Source organism: Cimex lectularius, unplaced genomic scaffold, assembly GCF_000648675.2.
Source record: "Cimex lectularius strain Harlan isolate CLEC.00 unplaced genomic scaffold, Clec_2.1 scaffold196, whole genome shotgun sequence".
Lineage (NCBI taxonomy): Eukaryota > Metazoa > Arthropoda > Insecta > Hemiptera > Cimicidae > Cimex > Cimex lectularius.
The window spans coordinates 79557-96095 of record NW_019392958.1 but is presented as its reverse complement, the minus strand read 5'-3'; the positions used below and the strand labels follow the sequence as shown (position 1 = coordinate 96095).

The 16539-nt window shown below is 36.9% G+C and overlaps 4 protein-coding genes across 4 annotated transcripts in view; 1 reads left to right on the top strand and 3 right to left on the bottom strand.

Annotated features, from left to right (window-relative positions):
* LOC106666496 overlaps positions 1-16539 on the top strand; it is a 74677-nt gene that overhangs the window by 24126 nt on the left and 34012 nt on the right. The window lies entirely within an intron of this gene.
* Positions 4284-5322, bottom strand: LOC106666497 (granzyme F-like). Its single transcript, XM_024229477.1, has one exon. It carries the CDS (start codon positions 5279-5281, stop codon positions 4367-4369), a length of 915 nt encoding a protein of 304 aa, XP_024085245.1. The 5' UTR covers positions 5282-5322; the 3' UTR covers positions 4284-4366.
* LOC106666499 (prostasin-like) lies at positions 7961-9023 on the bottom strand. Its single transcript, XM_014393747.2, has one exon. It carries the CDS (start codon positions 8896-8898, stop codon positions 7990-7992), a length of 909 nt encoding a protein of 302 aa, XP_014249233.1. The 5' UTR covers positions 8899-9023; the 3' UTR covers positions 7961-7989.
* Positions 12612-13614, bottom strand: LOC112126127 (chymotrypsin-2-like). The gene has a single exon (XM_024229478.1). The coding sequence runs from the start codon at positions 13597-13599 to the stop codon at positions 12643-12645; it is 957 nt and encodes a 318-aa protein (XP_024085246.1). The 5' UTR covers positions 13600-13614; the 3' UTR covers positions 12612-12642.

The following is a 16539-nucleotide window of genomic DNA, read 5'->3' as shown; positions in this document are numbered from 1 at the left end:
TAGTGACCCGTTGTTTAATAATTTGTTCGATTCGTAGATTTGACCATTTGATCTCAATAAAAATCAACAGTTATTATTACATCCACACATTCGGCTACTTCTAACTGAAAAGCGAAGGGCCAATCTGGCAGCGTAACAGATATCCGAGTGAACATTGACGGATGAACCAACTCGTGAGAAAGCTGAAACAAGAACTGGCCAAACTTAGGGCTGAAATGTACAAACAATATACTACTTCGCTTTCCAAAACAGACAAGTCTTTGTGGTACTGTACCCGTAAGATCCTGCGATATAAGGACCACACGCCTCCTATACGCAGTAACAACCCTTGAGCAAAATCCAATTCCGAAATTGCTAAATTGTTTTCAGAGCATCTTTCCACAATTTTTACTGCACACCATGACATACTTGATCATGACCATCAGCTTAACATTGAACACTACTGGAATGTTCCCTTCCACCTCTCTTATCCTCCTAAAGCATTTACTCCATCAGACATACGACACACTATTAAACAATTACATTCACGAAAAGCTCCAGGTTATGTTACAATACCTACAATATATTAAATTTGTATTTAATTACAAAACAAATATTACAAAATTTGCCCCACAGAGGATTACTATACTTAACATACTTACTCAACGCTGTACTCAGGACCACATATTGCAATGGGTGGTATGGTATGGTATGGTGGAAGGGATGCTGGGAAGCGGGGCTTGTATTCCCCAGGCACTGCAGCCTTCTGGGTTATTGTACCTTCCCAGTTCCCTAGTTTAGTCAATAGACTCAATCCTTCTTCTCAGAAGTATCAGGTCATTGACTGTTATTGCTGCAATTTGATTCCCTAAGTTTTTTCCGTACGTTAGGTTAAATCTCATTGAGCTGTTGCTTCGTATTCGAAGATGATATGAGTGGCTGTTTCCTCCTCCTCATTACATAATCTGCAAATGGGATCTTTGTTGTATATACCCATGTAGTGTAGATGTTTTCTCAGATACCAGTGACTAGTTAGTAGTCCTACCACTCCTCTGAGTTTGACCCTCTCCAATTGGAGCAGTGCTATTGCCAGTCTTGGTGAGGGTTGTTTCTTCATAGGTTTACTATGTCTAGCACCTCTGGAGTTTATCCACTTCTCCTTTTGTTTTGTTTGTATCCTTGCGATGGAGGATTCTTTTTTTATTTTTGTTATCCCAATAATAGGTTCGGGGCCTATGTATGGACTTGCAGATTCAGTGCTTAACTATAATTATACTTTTCATCAATATGTTTAATATGTTTTTGTTTATATATGTNCAAACAAACCGACGTTATAAATTGTTAAAAAGACTACTCGACTCACGATCAAAATTAGACCTTGAAAATAAACTTTTAATTTACAAGACAATGATTAGACCTCTCTGGGCGTACGGTTGTGAAGTGTGGGGCTCAACCAAGGATTCCAATTCCCAGCGTCTCCAATCAAAATAATCTAAAATTCTCCGTCAAATTATAAATGATCTTTTTTACGTTTCAAATTACACTATCCATAAAGACCTGTACATCCCGTTTGTACTCATCAAAACCCGATATACAAAATTTCATCAATCACTGAACACACACAGTAATCTATTCGTACGAAATTTATCACTTCCAACCCTACCTGAAAATCCTCCAAGACGATTGAAGCGAAAGTGGCCCCCGAGACCTTCTCATTGTGTGACTGAACAAGATATCAGTGTGAAGGAGTGTTACCACTGGGCAACTTCTCCTACAATAGCCTCAAATGATAATTCAACATATACGAACATATTTACTTAATACATCACTTGTAGTTGTAAATACCAAATAAATGTAATAAAAAAAATTTAAAAAAATTGACCTCACGAATCCAACAAATCGTTAGTACTAACTTTGAACCTTTGTCTTAGTAATAAAATACTTTAAATCTTTATCGACGTTTTTTATACCGCATATTTGTTGAATACACGCGCTTCAGCATGTAACAACCGGTGTCCAAAGATTTTTCATTGGCCCCATTTTTAAGCCGGGAACGCACTTACCCGATGCTACGCCATGCGACGCTACCCGATGCTACCCGACGCCTTGCCGCGTTTTGGTGGGGTGTGCACATCTCCGACGTCAAGCGCACGACACGTACAGGGCACAGCGCGTATCACAAATCAGTAAATATGCCTGTACGTGTCGGCTAAAGATCCAACAAAATGCAAAACACTTTTAAGTCGAGCAATTGTTGGGCTTTCAGGTTGTATGAAAGAAAACAGACTCACAATCTCGGAAGGTAAATTTCTCTTATGCCCTTTTACTAGGAAAAGGAACATTGATCTCCGTGGTAGTGAAAATCTAGGAGGGTATAACTTTCCTGTAGTTTCTCAGGTAAAGTTTTTGGGTTTACATCTTGATAGGAAATTAATGTGGAATACACATATCTCTTATATGTTAATGAAATGTGAGAAGCTGTACAATATTTTGCGGTCTATAAGTAATAAAAAGTGGGGAGTGGACCCACACATAGGTATGTTGTTTTATAGATCCTGTTAGAGCTATTTTGGATTTTGGATCAATTTTGTACGCACAGGCTTCTAACACCTCTCTGAAACGATTGGATACGGTTCGCAATAAATTTGTTAGGAGAATTTTAGGTTGTTTACCAAGTACACCCATTCCAGCATTATCTGCAGAAGTATGTGAACCTCCATTAGAGATCAGGAGAGAAAAGTTGGCGGGTAATTTTGCAATTAAGCTATATTCAGAAGTTAGCCCTATATTTTCTAAAATCAATCAGTTGGTAGTCAAAGACCTCACAAATCTGTTTTGGCAAAAAAAGAAATCCCCTCTGTTGGTTTCCTCCTTTCTCTCTTTAACACCCCTTGTAAAGTAGAGTGACCCTTCTTGTTTAAAGGGTAGTCCTCACTACTTTGGGGGGGGGGGCTGGTTCGCCTAGAACTATGATATTAACTGTAGGGAGAATAAACGAAAACACAAGAAATAAACGGAAAATACGCCTTTTATTGCGACAATAAAATCATTTTCGAATTGTGTAATAAAATTAAAATGAGAAAAGGAACATAAGTTCGAAATAAAGGAAAGGCTATAACTTAAAATGTTCTCACAACAAAAAAAAAAACAAAAAAAAACTGACGGAGCTCCGTATCAACAAAACACAAGAAAACTTTTTACTTCTTTTAAAAATATAACTCAAATCAATTTCTGGAGTCAAAATAACAAATTCGGGTTTGTTGACGGACGGAGGTTATCAGGCAACAGTAACGATACCAGTCTTGGCGTCGGTAGGTTGTCCTGGCAACAGGTCTGCAGAGGGGTAGTGGTGAGTCCCGCGGCGCTTCCAGCGGCGTGGGTTGGAAACAGTCACTTTCCTTTTGATAGTGCTGCGGTAAGGTAGGCGGAGCAGATCTCCAGAGAATCACGAGCGTCGTCGCGCAGGCGCAGAACATAGAAAAGGCCACTTCTCTCGTCACGGCTGAACGGACACTGCCTTCCGTGGATCTATCACCAGTGGATTACCCGCCGCACTATCGCCCGACTAATCCTCCATCATCAACAAATAAACTAAACGAACCTTTCCTTCGGCTCAAATAAAATTAACGTCTCCTTGTTCGGGCTCATTCAAATAAATTAAAATAAATGTCCTGGTGGCGTCAACATTCCGCCCACCAAAATTTACATAAATTTTCAATTTTTGTGTGTGAAGGAATTAGGGACGAGGTGGATTGTCAGGAAGGAATCAGGGGGGCCAGACCGGTTACAGGGCGAGTATATTCTCCAGAGGGGGTTCTCACCTTGACCACTCTTGTTCTTCCATCCTTCCCCGGGAATGTCTCGAGGATTCGACCTATAGTCCATTGAAGAGGAACAACGGCGCGATCCCTTAAAAGGACCATGTCTCCCGGTTGGGAGAAATACCATATGAGGGGATGGTATATTAGATTTTATCAATTAGTTGGATGTCTGTTTACTATAAAAGTCATAAATTGTCAATTTTGATAACATTTGTAATACTAACTTCTTTTTGGGATCGTCGAAACGAATGGTTCTTCATTGAATTTTAAATATAGCTGTCCAAATCGACAGATTATGATAAAATTATATTTGTGCTATTTATTCACATTTTGAAGTAGTTATGCAAGGTCTTCCTGCTACTACGATTTCCTAAATTAAGCTTTTAACTAATTAGTATTAACTTCGTGCGGATCTCTTGCCCATGCATATCTCACAATAAAACAGCTGTTCAAATAAAATACGGCAATTATATTATCAGCATTTCAATGAGCACATATGTTTGTGCAAAGTTTAATTTTTAAACAATGGTAAAAATCGTGTGGAAATTATTTTTATTGTTAGAATTTTAAATGTAATTGCATAATAGGTATAATAATATGAGGAGAATCAGCCATTTTGATATGAACAAATGAGTACCGCTAAGTGTTAAGAAGTCCAAGTAGTACCAAAATAGAAGATAACCCTGTGGAGACAAGGTAGTGCCACATCTCGGACCGTAGTTGAGTAATGCGTAAGGGCGACCATCGCAGACCAACGGACCACCGGAATCGCCGTCGCAGATCGTCTCGTGTTTTTTAACTGAGTAAACGCAGATTTCCCCGTACATCGTCATATCTTCTTTTCTTGGAAACAACATAGAACAAGATTCATTTTTTTCAGGGATTACTGGGATTACTTTCAAAATAGGAGAAGGTTTAGTCGCAACGACATCTGTTCCGATACTGCTGGAATGATATGTAGTCGTCCCCCAGCCCATGGCATAGCAAATCGTTTTCTTGGCGACTATTTCGTCCCAACTATGTTTGAATTCTGCAGCATTCCAAGAAACTAGATTCATGACTTGCAAACTTTTCCTCGAATAAAATGGATAATCCAGTAACGCCAAGCCGATATCGTGACTGTCGATTTTACCGTCGAATCGCGATCGTGGTCTATATTTACCAGACAACAAGACGCTAATTACTGCCCTTACTTCCCTTTGGTCTACTCCATCATTGAAGTTCTCTACATCGACCGATCCTCCTACGACATATTGTCTGTTCGTGTCTACATTCGTGCTTTGCTCCTTTACGAAGTACAAGCAATGGGCTGCAGTAACTACCTTTGCCAAGGTCACTAAAGAACCAGCGCAAGTCTTTTCCCCACGGATAGATACGACGAACGGAAACTCCCCATCTTTCGCAAATCTTCCACCAAATACTTTCTCACCGTCAGAAACAATTACCCCGCTCAAAATTAAAATTAAATAATATAACATCATGTCAATATATTTTTCGCCTTTCCTTCTACAAGTCAGGTGTTTCATATGTTATAAGATAAATAAAATAAACCTAGTTATAGAAAATACACATTTTTTAGTGTAAGAATAAGAAGTTAGTACTATAGATTTATTTTGTTTTTTTATAACATAGGGCAACATCTTGCAAATCCAAGTATTAATTACGTTTTCATACAAAGACAATAAACCTGCTTCAGCATGCGTTCAATCATAAAAAATATTTTTATTCAAAATTTGAAATTTATAATAATTGATAAGTGTCATAATTCTGATATATTTTTGTATTGTTCTTTTATCGATGTCCTTCCTTATTAAGGTAAAAAGTTATTACGTGAAAGATAGGTATATAAATCCAGGATACTAAGAAAAATAAATAAAATGTATCATGATGTCTGATGGATAAAAATCAAGGTCGAGACTGGACGGTGATTCGAATCTCTTGATATCGGTTTGGCCTTTCTAGATGGTAATTTCATATTTCACCGATAATCCAACATGAAAATGTTTCTAGGAGGAAAAATTATTTAGAGGGATGTAAGGACGCTGTAAGGAGGGTAAACTTTGATTCTGAGAACTTTGCATTTGAAGGACTGAATCCTGATATTGATATGACTATATATCCAAATCTCTTTTTTACTTCATTTATTTTTATCTACAACTATAAAGGTATTCAATTCAGCCAGTGTTTAAGTAAAAGGGACAGAAACAATTAGTCTTAAAATTTTGAATTGAAAACTGTAATCTTTCAATATTGGAGTATTTGGCGTGGAGTATGTGTATGTTGAAAGTGTGGTGATTAGTGACCGTTAATCGATATTTATTTAGAAATCGTGAGATGCGGTCTGGTGTGATGTAGGTTTCAGAAAAACATTTTCTTTATCGTGCCAACGTTTCGATCTTTATTGAGATCATCTTCAGGACCTGGAATTTACAAACATTGTTTACATTTAAAAAATACATTTAGGATGTAGAAAAGTGAATTTATACAATGCAAAATATATTTTTTATATTCAATCAAAGTATTTCTACATCCTAAATGTTTTTGTTAAATGTAAACAATGTTCGTAAATCCCAGGCTCTGAAGATGATCTCAATAAAGATCGAAACGTAGGCACGATAAAGAAAATGTTTTTCTGATACTTACATCACACCAGACCGCATCTCACGATTTCTGAATAATTATCGATTAACGGTCACTAACGACCACACATTGTTTTAATTGTTGATTGTTAAATTTAAATTAATTATGTATATTTTTTCTTAATAAATAGGCCCTGATGATGGCAACATAATGTTGCCGAAAGCTTGGTGATCCCAACACTTTTGTCTTTCTTTCACCTAGTAAATACCTTAAAGAAGATTTGAACTCTACATCCTGAGACATAAATAGTCAACAAACGAAAAAGAAGAGTAAAAAATAGCAATTTTTTTTTTCTTTGGGTGAAAATGCACAAAAAAATGTGTATGTACTATAGGAAGTAACGGCTTATATTAACTAATTAATTATTGTATTAAAAAAACTCTTACCAAAATTAAAAAGTTTTTGCTCAGACAGGGCTTTATTTTAAAGGTTAGGACAATATATTGGCATTATAAAACACCATCTGTATAACATGGTTTGTATTCAAAAATGACACTATTTGCAAGTTAGGCAATGAGCAAGAAGAACAGCCACCCATAAAATCTTCAAATGTTAAGCTACTGCTCAATTTAGTCACAACATGGGGTACAAAGCAAACCCAGGGAAAAGGATTGTAGTAACGACAATCAATGGCCTTATACAAAGAGAAGGATCAAGCAATAGTTCGGTTCAAGGAAATAGGAAAATCCAGAAGGCTGCAGTTCTCGGGAACAGAAAACTCTCTATTTCCTTGATTTCCATAATCATTCATATTAATTATATTAACAGGGTTAAAGATCAACGTTAACTTCTAATAATTGAATAAGTGGTGGGTACCGAAGTACCCTCAGGAGTTTGGTGGCTTCTAGTGATTCCATTTTCAGCTACCCCCCAGAAAGGTAGAGAAGGATAGCTCTACCTGCGGCTCCGGATGGAAGGTACCTTCGAGCTGAGGTACCAGTTATCTAGAAACCACGAGTCCAACCTCAATTGGGGGCTACTTGAAGTCACCCCCTCCCGTGGTTGTTTTATTTTTAAGGTGAGACTGATCATCCACCCGGGGGTTGCACCTGTACTGTTTTCACCTGTTATCCGAGCGGGTGAGGGTTTAGTATCCTTGAAGGCCTCCACCAAATCGTAGGGGGTAATTAAGAGAATTAAAGAAGGGAAAGGATTGGAATGGGAAGGTAAGGGAGGGTTGCCTCCATCATTGGTTACCCTTAGACACCAGGGCTGATGGTAGGGCTTGTCTAGGCCCAAGGAACTTTACCCCATGAGAAAATAAAATAAATACAGTTAGAATCAATACATCCTGATTTGGATCCATCAAAAGGGATCGTTTACCGTTGGTCGTACTCATAAATCTAGTGCGTAATACCGCTCATTCAAGCCATGGTATTTGGTATGATGTCTCAGAATATATTTTTCATCGTCACAAAATAGACCGAAGATCAAAAAGAAAATATGAAAGTAGAAGTTTAACCATACTGTAGATGCTTAGTTTAACAGATGTTTAATATACGATAGTGAAAATAAATTCATATTGCAAGACATTTTTATTACAAAAATTTTAGGCATGGTAAAGTAGCAAGAGAAAAGATAAAGGGAAGAATATCAGCCATTTTGATGGTAACAAATGAGTACCACTAAGTGTTAAGAAGTCCAAGTAGTACCAATACAGAAGGTAACCCTGATGAGAAAAGGTAGTGCCACATCTCGGACCGTAGTTGAGTAATGCATAAGGCCGTCCATCGCAGACCAACGGGCCTCCAGAATCCCCGTTGCAGATCGTCTCGGAATTTTTAACTGAGTAAACGCAGATTTCCCCATACATCGTCATATCTTCTTTTCGTGGAAACAACATAGAACAAGATTCATTATCCGCAGGCATTACTTGGATTACTTTCAAAATAGGAGATGGTTCAGCAGCAACGTCATCTGTTCCAAAATTGTTCAAACGATATACCGTCATTCCCCAGCCCATGGCATAGCAAATCGTCCCTTTAGTAACAATTTCGTCCCAACTATTTTTGTATATCGTGGCATTCCATGAAACTAGGTTCATGACTTGCAAAGTTCTTCCCGAATCAAATGGAGAATTTAACATCGCCAGGCCGATATCATGACTGTCGATTCTTTCGTGGAATCGCGATCTTGGAACATATTCACCAGTCAACAAGATACTATTTACTGTCCTTACTTCTAATCCACCACTGAATTTCCCCAAATTGACAGATCCTCCTGTGACATATAATCCACTGATATCATCCCTATCTTGCTCGCTTTGGAAAACATTCAAGCAATGAGCAGCGGTCACAACTTTAGCCAAAGTCACCAAAGAACCAGCACAGATTATTTTCCCACGGATAGATACGACGAACGGAAACTCCCCATCTTTGGCATATCTTCCACCAAATACTTTCTCACTCTCAGAAGCATGTACCGCGCTAAAAACTAAAACTAACAAATAAACCAGCATAATAACATTTTTTTCTTTTATCGAAGTCACGTGTTACATAGATCATAATAAAAATAAAACATTTTCCCTTACATAAACAATTTCTCTTAAATTAGTATTTCACTAATTGAGCTGGCAATATCTAAGTGTATCTTGATTATGGCAATAAATTAAAGATTATTTTCATATCATATTTATTTTTATGGAATATAATGTTGGAATTGACAGAAAATCAAATCGAAGGCAAACCTCCTGTCATAATCTTTAGTTTAGATTAAGTTATTTTTTTATTGATAAAATTTATGAAATTGTTTGATGTTCTGTTTTCGGTTTATCAAAAGTTAGCCATTTTTAGATGAAGAACCTCAAAACTTGCTTGTTTTCGATTGTCTCTTTCTTTTTGTACGGCATACTTGATTTTTTTTTTGGTCTCCATTAACTTTGTGTTGAAATATTCATGAATCACATTGAAAAATGTATATCAAATCAAATATCGAATATGGTCTGGAACCCCATAGGATCTAAAAAAATTCCTCCAACTTTTAATTGTTTACACCTTAATATAAATTTTACATATAAATAAAGATGGTTGTTTACACTTTTTTGACTTAAAATTATTCATGGTTATTCTTAAAAGAGTAGCTTTTTGCTATTTGATCAACGCAACAAACAAGGTTGACTTCTTGTATCAAATGTCTCGTATATCAGTCGTCTGTTTTAAAGTGCCAGTTTTGATCGTTTGTCTAGGAGTCATAAAAGTGTTTTGTTGGGTCTAGTCAGTTCCTGCTTTTTTAGTCTTGTATGGAGATTCCAAGTTAATCCATAGTTAAGCCAAATATACCGGACGTTGTTAGCTATAGGAAGGTATATGGTGTAGGTACAATGGCGGCATTATTACGTCCAAGGGTAAGGATTACGTATTAGCTTTTATCTATTACTGTACTAAGGATTAAGTGAGTGGACGGGATTTTTTTTTAGAGGAGACGATAACAGTATCATCCGTAAAAGTGTGAATGGATCTGCCCTGATGGTTACGGAGGTTAGCAGTATACGTCAAATAAATGATCTGATCGAGGACACTACCCTGCGGGACTCCGGCCATAACGAGATAGTAGAGAGCAAGATGTTCCCCAGCTGACCTGAAAGAAGCAGTCAGTCATGTAAAATCGAAATATGAGGAAGTCGATAAGGGAAGGATGTCCTTGAACTTGCACAGAAAACCCGGTGCTCTATCAAAGGGTTAAGCAACATCAAAGAAAGCGTACGAGCAGTACTATTTCAGCTCAACAGAAAGAGATGAACATTGAGTAACCAATACCTCAGATAATTTCAAACATATTTCAGAGGTCTGGAAGTTCTGTTGAAATAATGAACTTTTGTAAGGATCTTTCAATTTAATATGGTTATTACTTGAGATAAAAAAGTCAGTGTCACTAGCGGGTTTCGAACCCAGGATCTTGATACGCCGCTGCTCTAACACTTGAGCTATCGTGACCTCGATCCACTCGGACACTAACTTCCCATCTCAACCTCACCTTTTGAATTTTCCCTCTTGAACGCGAGTACGTGAGATTTGTCCGTTTGCCATAAGGTTAATTATAAGTTCCGAATTTTTTTTACATGTATGATGTTATAACATTAATGACCTCAGGGCCAAAATAGAAGATTTTATATTTGTTGATTTATTATCTGGTGTCGATATTTTTATTTTGCTAGAGACATTTGTGTTGGAGAATGATATTAATTTTTGTAATGTTTTAGTAAATTCTTTGGGTCCTTCTTTCTTAAAATTGCAATGTGCTACAAAAGTATTTAGTTTAGAAAAAATTTAGTTATATTAGGTGATTTTAATGACAGAACAGGGAGAATTCTAGTCCGTAACCATAGCTTCAGATGGTTCTCTCTTTTCTTTAACAGTAATTCTACTATGATGTGTACTGATGTGCTAGGATATGTTCACAGCTACTTTCAGTATATGATGTGTAAGCTTACAGATAGCTTTTTCTCAACCAAACTATCATGTGTATCGTTTCAACTTGGTTATTTGTAGTAATCTTAACAATTACATTTCAAAAATGATTACCAGTTTAAATTTGTCCAGCGTTACGTTGAATGCTGTAAAAATTAGTTCACTATAAAGACAAAAAATTATCGATTCCGAGAATAATTTCTAAGACTCATAATAGGTAGCTTCAAGCTTGAAACACACCCGATGCTACACCATGCGACGCTACCCGATGCTACCCACGCAAAACCAAACTCCGATTTTCCATAAGGTTGCATTACTCCCGTGCACTTCTACCCGATGCCATGCCACGCTAACCTACCCGACGCTCTGCGATTCCCACTGTCCAGATTTTCTTCGGGTCGCATCGAGTACAGTCGAAGACAAAAGAACCGGACACTTATATTTTTATTCAAACTACATGTATTATTGTCGTTATATTAATTACAACATACTTATTTTAATATAAGCCAAATTAACTGTGATTAAAAATTAATTAGTTTTTATTTAAAAAATTAATTTTAATGGTTTGGTAGAAAATTAATGAAAACACCGGAATACGATTTTTTGATGTAATGAATTTAACTAACAATTTATTGTACTCGCTTCGGCGGTACATATACTAAAATTGGAACAATTTATTACACGGTTTTGCTCATAAAATGTAATTAACAATTTATTTCATAGTTTTGCTCGTAAAATTATAACATTTTGTAATATCGGGAAGCATCAGAACAGGACACTCATAATTTTTGTAGTTTATTTCAAACTAAGTACATTTAATTTGTTCTTATATTAATTACAACATGTTATTTTAATGTAAACCAAATTAAACGAGATCAAAAATGCATAAGTTTTTATAAACGTTGTTTAATTAGGTGGTTAGGAGTAACTTTCTTTAAAACAATTAAGTTTAAAAAACAATTTATTAGATGAATGTGCTCATAAAATTTATCTAACAATTTATTACAAGGTTTTGCTCAAAATAGTGCATTAAAAACAAAATATGCGTTGCGATTGTGATAGTGATTATTGGGATAAAGGCTGTGGACTGTACGCGACGTGTGCTTGCATCGGATAGATGTGCACACCCCACCAAAACGTGGCAAGGCGTCGGGTAAGTGTGTTCCCGGCTTCAGAAGGCTCTTGGGCAAAAGTATCCTTGAACATTCATTAATTAATGAAATCCACTTAATTCCTCTATATTATAGGTTCATATCTCAACCAAGCATATGTATTTGGTTATTTGTAGTAATCGTAAAAATTACATTTCAAAAATGATTACCAGTCCAAATTGGTCCACATTACGTTACAAAAATTAACATTTCCTAGAATAATTTTTAAGATCCATGATAGATAGCTTCAGAAGGGTCATGGATAAAACCATCCTTAAACTTACATAAATTAATGGAATACGCTTAATTCCCCTACATTCTACGTTCACATCTGAACCAAAATATATGTATCGTTCCAATTTGGTTATGTATAGGTCGGTCTCAAACGTGGTTCTTTAATTCCACAGATCCTGATAAATTTATATTTGTGCTATTTAGGCACACTTTAAAGCTATAGCTATAGCGTAATTACGCAACCTACTTCCGGATAAATTCCGCATATTTCACAATCTCAAAAGAGAACAACTGATAAAAGAAAATACGAGAAAAATATGTCACTGAAACAGATGTTTGTACAAAATTTAAGCTTTAACCATACGAAAGTGAAAATCATATATTGTAAAAATTATTTTTATTGTTAGAATTTTAAATATAATTGCATAATATATATAATAATAATATGAGGAGAATCAGCCATTTCGATATGAACAAATGATTGCCGCTAAGTGTTAAGAAGTCCATGTAGTACCAAAACAGAAGATAACCCTGTGGAGACAAGGTAGTGCCACATCTCGGACCGTAGTTGAGTAGTGCGTAAGGGCGACCATCGCAGACCAACGGACCACCGGAATCGCCGTCGCAGATCGTCTCGTGTTTTTTAACTGAGTAAACGCAGATTTCCCCGTACATCGTCAAGTCATCTTTTCGTGAAAACAACAGAGAGCAAGATTCATTATCCGAAGGCCTTACTTGGATTACTTTCAAAATGAGAGATGGTTCAGCAGGAATCGTTTCTTTTCCCATACTGTCGGGATGATATGTCGTCGTCCCCCAGCCCATGGCATAGCAAATCGTCCTCTTAGCAACGATTTCGTCCCAGCTATTTTTGAATATCGTGGCATTCCAAGAAACTAGATTCATAACTTGCAAATTTTTCCCAGATTTGAATGGATAATCCAGTACCGCCATGCCGATGTCGTGACTGTCGATTTTTCCGCCGAATCGTGTTCCAGCCTTATATTCACCAGTCACTAAGATGCTATTTATTGCCCTTACGTCTATTCCTTCATTGAACTTCTCTAAATCGACAGATCCTCCTACGACATATAATTCGTTCACATCTATAGACCTGCCTTCCATGTTTAAGAAAAGCGCCAAGCAATGGGCTGCGGTCACTACTTTGGACAAGGTGACTAAAGAGCCAGCGCAGCTACTTTTCCCACGGATAGATACGACGAACGGAAACTCCCCATCTTTCGCATATCTTCCGCCAAATAGTTTCTCACTCTCAGAAGCATATACCACGATAAAAACTGAAATTAACAAATAAAACAGCATGTTAAAAATTTTTTCGCTCTTTGTTCTACAAATCACATGTTCCATTTGTTATGAAAAATAAAACAAAGCTAATTACAAAACATACCAATTTATAGAATTATTGTTTTAATAAATTGTTCTCATATGAGGAAGACTTATTAAGAGAGCACAAAATATGTAGTTTAATTTTGACTCTTTATGCATTTGATAAGTATACAATAAATTATGTTTATCAATATGTAATATTATATGATATTATAATTATAAAAAATACACATTTTCTAATGAAAGATTAAAATTATAGTTCAGTAGAATTATTTTTTATTTATTGCATGAGCTTCAGATCTCACACAAGTAATTAAGTTCACTAATTTCGTGGTCCGCTTGACTAATTAATATATTACAATTAATTAAGGTTTTTAGTTGAGGTAAAAAAGTCAATGGCACGAGCGGGATTCGAACCCACGATCTTCGGCTAGATACGCCGCTGNACCCACGACCTTCGGCTAAATACGCCGCTAATCTACCACTTGAGCTATCGTTACTTCAATCTTCTCGGACACCAACTCTCCATCTTAACCTACAACCGTTAGAATTTTCCCTCTTTTTGCCATTTTCAAATGTCGTGAAATCAGGATTGAATTCTCAGCGACTTATGAAGTGGCGGGGAGGTGTTTACTGAAGTGATACTTCTTTTACTTGTTAAATATTAATCCATTTACGTTTTAGTGGTCAATGGACCAAGTTACTACTTTCAATTAATTATTCATTCTATGTAAGGTCTTGGTTGAGATAAAAAAGTGTCACGAGCGGGACTCGAACCCACGACCTTCGTCTAAATACGCCACTACTCTACCACTTGAGCTATCGTGACTTCGATCTTCTCGGACACCAACTCTCCATCTCAACCTACAACCGTTCCAATTTTCCCTCTTTTTGCCATTTTCAAATGTCGTGTAATCAGAATTGGATTCTCAGCGACTTATGAAGTGACCACGGGGAGCTGTGTAGTGAAGTGATACTTCTTTTACTTGTTAAATATTAATCCATTTACGTTTTAACGGTCAATTGACCAAGTTACTTCTTTCAATTAATTATTCTTTCTATGTAAGGTTGAGATTCGAATTTTTGTACAAATTCAATGCGTAGTACAAGTGCTTTGGCGAAAGTATTAACACAGTCCATTGCTTCAAAATTGATTGTCAAGGATTAATCCGGCTTCCTTCAAATTAAAGTTCGTAACAGTAGGTAAGAGGAGAGGAAATAAAACGTATCGTGGTGTGACGCATACAAATCTTGACTGGATGAAGATCTCAAGTGATCATGACGATGTTTCTAGATAAACCTCTTTCCCTGGGTGATTAAGGCATGGAAATAGTTTCGAAGAGTAAAAGTTATGTAGATAAAAGTGAGATAAAAGGATGGTTTTTCTATTGGTGGGACGAAAATTTCCCAGTAAATCTTATCTTCTGGTTTATTTTCCACTTGACAAGTTATATTTAGTGCCATACTATTACTTCAAAATAGTAGCTTTTCCGCGTTGATCATGCTGAAATGATATGCCATCACTCTCCCGTCTCGGCATATCGAATCGTCTCCTTGGCGACTATTTCGTCCCACTTATTTTTTAATATTGTGACATTCCAAGAAATTTGATTTAGATTCATTCATTCATAGTCATTGACAAACAAAATTACAACAAACTTTTGAATACATTGAAAAAAGACATAAAACAATTTAAACGACAATCATACGAAACACATTTAAAAAGCTTGTCAAAAGAGGATGGGAACCTCTGGCGTAGTACTAATCGTATCCTGCGTCATAGCGTTGTCTCAACTCCTCTCAGGTATGATGATGGAACTTGGATCGTTTCCGATAAAGAAAAGTCCAAATATTCAAACCTCATAACATAATGAATACTGAACACGATAAATTTATATCAGATTCACTTGTGACACTTATGCCCCTAGATCTGCCACATAAACCAATAACTCCAAAACAAGTATCACAAGAAATACGACAGCTTCCTACAAAAAAATCACCTGGTCATGATTTGATAACAGCTGAAGTTCTTCAAGAACTTCCCAAAAAAGCAATCGTCTTTTTGACTTCTTTATTTAACGGAATTTTGAGGACTACACACTTCCCCATACAATAGAAACTTTCTTACATTAAAATGATCCCAAAGCCCCATAAAAATTTAAGCTCCCCATCGTCTTATCGTCCAATTAGTTTGTTACCCGTTCCTTTTAAATTATTCGAAAAATTAATTTACAAAAAAATTATCTCTATTGCTACTTCGAACAACATCTTACCAGACCATCAATTTGGCTTTCGACCCATCATTCCACCACTCATCAACTTCACAGTGATTGATTTCATTACTTCGTGTCTCGAGCAGAAATTGTACGCGACTGGAGTGTTTCTAGATGTTAACAGGACTTCGACAAAGTATGGCTTTAGTGACTGGGAGTTTTGTGGCCCTGAAAAGGGCCGGTGTTGTGTAGAGTCGGCGTGCCGATGAATCGAGGCCGTGACCGTGTGCGTGGCCCCGTTGGTTGGTGGTCTGTGACCATGAGTCTACCGTTGGCTGAGGTCCAGGGGCCGTGAGTCGGCTGACTCCACAGAGGCCGAAAGTTTTGGGATGCAGCGATTAGCCGAGAGCAGCGTTTGGAGTTTATATCCAAGTCGGCTGTTAGAAGGCGAGATCAGGCTGATGCAGCGAGTACTTGCTGTCGTCGACGGTGTTCCTTTGACGAGTCTCTTGTCGTTGTTGCCGATGTTGGTTACATTAGTGATGTATGAGATCTCGTCGTGTCGACGAGTCTGGTCCAGAGAGGCAGAGCCCTTGCTTATATAGGAAAGAGCTCTACTCCTTCCTATTGGCTCCAGAGTGAAGGGCGAGAATATTCCATAAGTCGTAGTGGCATCTAGCGGTAATGTGTGGTAGCTACAAGCGGCCACTACAATGGCATTAGAGATTATTATACAAATTAAAATTAT